The sequence below is a fragment of the Moschus berezovskii genome, chromosome 5 (genome assembly GCF_049115385.1).
Source record: "Moschus berezovskii isolate FMDL1 chromosome 5, NW_MosBer_1.0, whole genome shotgun sequence".
Taxonomy (NCBI): Eukaryota; Metazoa; Chordata; class Mammalia; order Artiodactyla; family Moschidae; genus Moschus; species Moschus berezovskii.
In genome coordinates, this window is record NC_142464.1 from 74,544,658 (window position 1) to 74,551,990 (window position 7,333).

A 7,333-nucleotide genomic window follows, 5' to 3' on the forward strand; every position below is an offset into this window, starting at 1 on the left:
AAAAGTACCTATGTATGTATATCTGCTGAAGGATATGTAAATCATTAAACCAGAAAAGTACATGTTTCATTAATTCTACTTTCAAATATTTATTATTCATAATTCCCTGGAATCTATACATACCACCACTGCCTTGCTTTCACACACAATAATGACTATTTTCAATGACTTTTCAACAGTTTAACATGCATTTTATTTCTTCAATCATGCTATATTTTAATGAGCAGCAGAGTGCTTAAATAACAAGTTGGTCTTGAAACAATTCTGTATTACAGTAACTGTGATGGCTACTCTTCATTCCACTCTTGTGGGGTGACTCTGCCAACAGGGGAACGGCCCCATTGTATGCCAATCTGTGTGACTAGAAATACCCATGTAACAAGACAGAAAGAGGTTCCACTGGCTAGTAAGATATCACCATATTTGTCATGAAAATCTGGTGAGTGTTTTGAGTGACTCTGTCTAATCTGTTGAATCCTTGGGATCCTGAGACGACTTAGTGCATTTCTGACCAAGGGAAACATCATGAAGGTATGACAGAATTGAAGTTGATTGAAGCTGCTGGTCTATTTCCTTGCGAAGAAATCTGCAAAAACAAAATGTGGACAATGACATCTGACCTACATTTAGTTCTTCCCAGTTTGATGGTTTTACCCACACCATCTCCTGCAGTGTGGCCAGGCAGCTGAGTTTTGATATCATGATGTCTGATCTGAGTCTTAGCTCTGCCACTGATAAGCTATATGAACTTGGGCAGTTCATATAGTTCTTTTTGCCTTAATTTCTTCAGTGGCAAACTGAGACAAAAATGTCCAGCTGATAAAATGGCTTAGATTTCCAACATGCCACACTAGTCCAATGACCTGCCTATGTCTACAGTAAAACACTAGTTTTAGTCAGAATTACAAGGCATTCACAAGTATGTCCTATCTCTTTTTTTCTTGTTCCTTTCCTCCCTTCTAAACCTCCTTCTCATTTCTTCACCTCTACCTGTAATTCTTGCCTTGCACTTTCCTACAGGGCAACTTCTGCTGCCGCTGCTGCTGCTGCTGCTGCTGTCGCTTCAGTCGTGTCTATTTACCTTTAAATCCCGGTCTAAAAGCCATCGGTTCTATGAAGTCTTCTTGAAACCCCTCTAGGCTGAATAAGCCCCTCTTCTCTGGGCTTCTACACTTCTTACAACCCTTCTTTCATACCATCTGGCATGATGCATTAATCATTTTAAAAACAAACTTAATTTCTTTAGTTTCAGGTTCACAAAAATTGAACAGAAAGTATAGTCTCCTGACTCCATACATGCATGCCTTTACCATCCTGTACCAGCATAGCACATTTGTTATATTTGTTGCAATGAACCTACAGTCTTTTATCATATATGTCTTTTGCAAATATTTTCTTCTGGCCTGTGGTTTGTCTTATCATTCTCTTAAAGAATTATCTTTATATTCTCCTGCAATAATCTGAAAAATCTTGGAGCAAAGAATGTAATTTTGCATACCCAGTAGCTGACAAGAAAATTAAGGAAGAATATTTTTGAGTCAATCTGAAATATAAATGAACATTGGTATTCTCATAAGAAGTTAAAACCGAAAACAAGACCCCAAATCATGAAATCAGATGTACATGACCATAATAGCCCTAATAATTCTATTTTTCAAACAGATAGTTACACTAAACAAGAGACATAGAAGCATAAATGCATGGAGGAGTCCTTTCTGTTAATTTCTCTTCTCTGTGCAAGCTGTCAAACAGTGCTCAGTCTCTAGCAATGACATACGTTAACTGAACCCCAAATGGAGGCAACATAGATACAAAAGGGCCTGAGGTCAGTACTTGTAAACTTTTAACTGTTCACTGAGATTTTCCAACTCAAATTATTTTATTCCCAACTTAGAAAACAAGACCCTAAGGTTCTCTTTTATTTCCTACCAGATGGTAAAGTGGTACTCTTCGTGATTGTGACAAACAGAGTAAAAACAGAACCAAATGCATTTCCTCTGATGTTTCAAGCATTCGTAGCTTTTTTTTCCCTGTTAGTCATGACTCTCTTCACCAAAAAGCACTGCAGTTTTAATCTGAATGGCGTTCAGAGAGTTGGTTGAAGGTGAAATGGATCAGAGTATGACAGGCGCAGCCTTAATCCAATACAAAAGCACTTGTGCCACACAGAGATTTCAGTCTTTTAGAAGGCACAGAACCAGAGAATAATTCATGATAATAGGGATCTCCTGTGGGTCATCAACTCATGCCTGCTGCTTTATGACAAACTGGTTTCATTATTCCTATCCTCTCAATGTTAAGTTGAAACTCAAATACTTTGTCTCTAGTGACACTTGGTTGCATCCCTTTGCTGCTTAGTTCATCCTTTGGCTATCACCAGATCTGTGAAACTTTTTTCCATCTAGTCTGAATTTTCTTGTATCAATAAGTGTCCATTATTAAGAATTTCACATTAGGAATGCTTTCTGTAGCTTTATGTAGTTAACAATCATTTCATTCTATAATAAAAAAACTGCCACCTTTTTATTCCTTTTTTGTTTTTCCTTGTAAGTATCAGCTAAATCAGAATCAGTTGCTTTCATATCTACCTTTGATCTATTTTTGTTTATAAAACACATGTAAGAGCTGGGAACCCACTGATTAGAGAAATTTTCCATCTTGCTGAACTCCACATGACTTACTTTTACAATAAATTTTGTGTTATCTAAGAGCCTTAAGCCTATTACCCAAAGAACTGAAGCTATAGATTCTCATAACTGTATGAAAGAATAAAAAAGGAAAATTCAATAATATAATGCAGGTAAAGAAAATACTTCTCAAAGTAGATGCTTTTTGATGAAAATGCACTACAAAGAGAAGGAAGAAGACAGATTTTTCTAGGTAATAAGAACAAAGTAGAGGTTCTCTCATGCCTGTGGCAATAAAAGAAAAAATATATGTTCTGAATAAATATAAATAGTTAAAGGGAGTGAGGTATCCTGTGAGGATGAAAAGGAAAGATGGATTGTCCCATCTATTTTATACAGTAAAGCAGAAGCACAGTTCAGGAAAAAATAACTAATAGTGGGCCTCAATCTAACTGTAATAAGGAGGTATATAAATTTGAAACTTCACTGGTAACAATAACAATTTTAAATAACTACAGCCCATAAAAAGAAGTAAAGCAATAATATAGGAAAGAAACTAATATTTATTGCATATATGCCTGTTTGCCAAATATTATGCCAAAATTTTGCACATCTGCAAAAAGAGTGTGAGATGGTGATTATCTATCTCCATCTTACACGCAAGAACAAATGACAGGGCAAGATGTGAAATCAAGTCCTTCGATTTTAAATACTGTCCTTTTTCAACTATGCCATGTTTTCTTAAAGTACATTCAATTCTGAGCATTGGAAACAAACATACATACAAAGAAGCAAAAGCAAGCCTGGTTATCAGAGATGGGTCTTCAGTTGAAAATGGGTCACTTCAGCTTACTATACATACATATATACATATACATATATATATATATATATGTATTTCTGGAGTGATTCCTGGTGTGACAGGACCTGGGCTAGTGGTACCATCCCTACTTTTATTATAGCTCTGATAGAGGGAGGTGATGGACAGAGCACTGTCACAAGGGAGGAGACAGTTTAGGGAAGGTCACTGGGTACTCTTAATCCACAGAGGAGAGGTATGTTTCACCCTGGGGTTCTAGAAATGGTTTTAGAGGAAAAGACACCTAGGCTTGATCTTGAAGGATGATTAAAAAACATAAAAAACAAAACTAGTAGGAAAAAAATGTAGACCAAGTATCACAAGAAAAAGCTCAGAGAGGTGATAGTATGGGAGCAAGGCAGTCTGATGAGCTCAGTAACACTAAGTAATAAGCACTAAAACAGCAAATACCATGGATGAACCTGGAGGGATGAGAAAAGAACAGCAGTGGATACTGAAGACTTTACACGCCTTGCTGTGGCATCTGGACTCTGTTCTATATGTCAGTCTTTCCCATTGTTGGGGAAATAGTGCTCAAACACAATGCCTTTCCTGTAAGTTAACAAGAATTCTTAATTCTGTGATTTTTCCATTTACAATAATACAATATAAATAAATACAAGAAAATAATATGAGACCTGGCTGATGTAGCTTATCAATTTCTAGTACCTATGTTTATTCTTGTTTTGCATTTCGATTGCACTCCGTTCCGTTCCCTTCCGTCGCTCAGTCGTGTCCAACTCTATGCGACCCCGTGGACTGTAGCCTACCAGGCTTCTCCATCCACGGGATTCTCCAGGCAAGAATACTGGAGTGGGTTACCGTTTCCTTCTCCAGGGGATCTTCCCGACCCAGGGATCGAACCCGGGTCTCCCGCATTGGAGGCAGATGCTTTAACCTATTGTACATTTATCTGTCCTGCGCTAATATGAAAAGAATAGAGGCAGGTTTTATATTTAAATAATGCACTGATTTCAGGGACAGAATCAGGTGAATAGAGTCACGCCACAGCTTACCATATAGCACAGGCACTTGAAAATAACGAACACAAGGCCACAGAAAGCAATGTTTTAGTTTCAGGACAATATTAACTGTCTTACTGAGTTATATTGCAAATTTGAATGTTCTTTGTGGAATAGTTTGGTTCATTTTTAATTCGAAAATTTGTTTTGGTTTCATAGTTGTGTTAAACTTTAAACATAAAGAAGAATTTTATTTTATGTTTATACATAAATACATGTGATTTTACAATCAAATAATTTAAGCAGATACCAGATGAAATAAAATGATTTCTTTCCTCTTTAAAAAGATTCCATATGTAATCCACAATTGAGAAACATTCTATTGATGGGGAGAAACTACCTATTGGTTTAATCAGGAAAATTTTAAGGTGGGGGGAAATCTGGAGGAAAAAGCACTTTACAAAATAGATTAGGTGAAAAAATGGTAAGAAAACAGCAAAAGTGGCAGAAAAATTAAAAGGTTAGTTAAGTGTTTGTTTCAATGGTATACTAAAAAGATGATGAGGATCTGAATTAAGTACTGACAACAGAGACAGGAGATAGAATTGAGACATATTAGGGAAAGAAAATCATACTGATTTGAAAATAAGTTACTCTAAGTAAATTGTGTATTCTATTCACTTAGCCTTTAGGTTAAAATTATGCCCCAAACTGTCTCAATTTCTGTTAAAACTCAGCAGACATTGACACTGTAGCTTTTAGCTGATCCCACGGAATTAGAATTTGGGTGATCTAGATGCAGAATGCAGAAAGGTCAAAGCAGACATAATTGAGGTGTACTAGGAATGACAGGTCTAGATATTTGAGTAGACCAAAGAGGAAGAATCCTAAAAGGATTTTACTGCATCGTCCTAAAATTAAAAAAACAAAAAAACAATTTCACCCAGCCTAAGAATAGCCTGACATGGGTCAATAAATGACCTGCTTAACTTTGGTGTAAGGCTTTCTATCTAGTTTCAGGAAGAAAATTGGAAACTGTATCCTACTTCTCAAATGTGCCCAGATAGGACTATTAAGTATCTCAAAGGGAGATAATGCTCAAGAAGCAATTAATACCAGGGTTTTCCAACTTGGATACTACTGACATTGTGGTCCAAATAACTCTTCACTGTAGGAGGATGTCTTGTGTGTGGCAGGGTGTTTAGTAGCATCTCTGTCTCTATACACTACACACCAGTAGTACCTCTTTTTCTTTAGCTGTGACACCAAAGTCTATCTCCAGACATTGCCAAATGTCACTTGTGGGGCAGAATCATCCTTGAGTACCACTGTCATATACAGAGTCAATTGTCTTCCATCACTACTTCTAAGTAGCACTGTTCTACTCAATATAGAAGGCTTAAATTATAAGAAAATACATTCTCTACTATGAGATGCATGTTAGTTGCCCATCACAACTTTTTTCCTGAAATAATCTCAATTTTTCAAAATATTCTGCGCAGTATAACTTAGATGAATCATTTAATCTATCTAGGCATCTGCTTCTTCATCCATAAAATCAAAAAGTGGAACTAATTTGGCTTTTCCCAAACCCGCCTTAGTTATTTGGAATATTCATTACAAAATGTAGATTCCTGGGCCCCATGTCAAATACATTATAACAGAGTATCCAAGGAAGAAGCCTGAGAATCTATATTTTTGAAAACAAGTTCTCAGGATAATCTTGTCATCAGACAAGTTTATGGAACACTGAATCAGCTAATTTCTAAGGTCCTATTCAGCCCTAACACTCTAGACCTTTCCAAAGAGAAAAACATTTTAGGAAGACCATTTATTCTTTTAGGCCACTGAAAGAGTACAGTAGTAATTGAATTCACCACCACGGTAATTTAGAAAGCAGTACCTGAGTGACCTGAAAGAGTTATAGGGAACCCCTGGGAATAAGTTAGTCAACGAAACATTTGGTAGCATTTAAAAACATTAAAAGCACTAGTAACACGGGTGTTCTGCTGTATAACAAATAATATTCTTTCAAAGCTAAGGCTCCTAGACTCAATTATTCAACTGCAACACTTTTATTTCCACCTTTTAGTTCTACTCTTCGTCAACAGCTTCAGAATGTTGACGCAAAATAAGAAACAGTAAAAAGGTAATCGTCTTGAAATGAAAATGCACCAAATCGGCAGTGTCTTCGTTCACTTTTGTATTTCTCAGAAAATTAGGCTGCTCAAGAAGGGATTAAGTGTACACGATGTGGTGTCACCCATCAGAACTACTTAAGCCTTCAGCCTTTTTGTAACAGGAGATCTGGGAACCCTGAATGAAGCAGTGCCACTGATGGAAATGTTGAACAGTTCTACTTCATATGTAATGATATCGTCTCCTGAGTTACTCAATCGATGGATGGTGCAGCCATTTGTTTAAGGGTGTGGTTCATGTCACTTTATTAAGCCTAAAAGTGACACAAATGGATGTCACCTGAACAAATAAAAAAGCAGATTACAGTGGTGTGTTATTGTGGCAGGAGTGAGAAATGACAGACTGGACAACTTGCCAGTCAATGCCTTCAAATGGCAAACGTTGCTTGAAGGGTGAAGGGACAGAAGGTATGTATTCTCCCTCAGGTACTTCTTCTCACTGCCAAAGTGAACAGACTGTTCCTATATTATGTAGAATGCTGAAAGGATTCTCTACCCATCCTCAGAATAACCATAGTGTTCATTCAGGCAACTCCTTTTATGTAACTGATTACATTACTGTGCTTCACTCCTGAAGTGCCCATTATATTTTCTTTAGCCACAAAGCACTCTCAACTATCCTCATTTTCTCCCTTACTGATAGTTTCGTGTAACAGAACAAAAGTGTTACAGAGAGGTTGGGGCTCT

The 7,333-nt window shown here is 36.8% G+C and overlaps 1 protein-coding gene across 1 annotated transcript; it reads right to left on the reverse strand.

Moving 5' to 3' along the window:
• Positions 1–287: 287 nt before the first annotated feature.
• Positions 288–527, reverse strand: COX7B2 (cytochrome c oxidase subunit 7B2). Its single transcript, XM_088836048.1, has one exon. It carries the CDS (start codon positions 525–527, stop codon positions 288–290), a length of 240 nt encoding a protein of 79 aa, XP_088692174.1.
• Between the last annotated feature and the right edge of the window lie 6,806 nt (positions 528–7,333).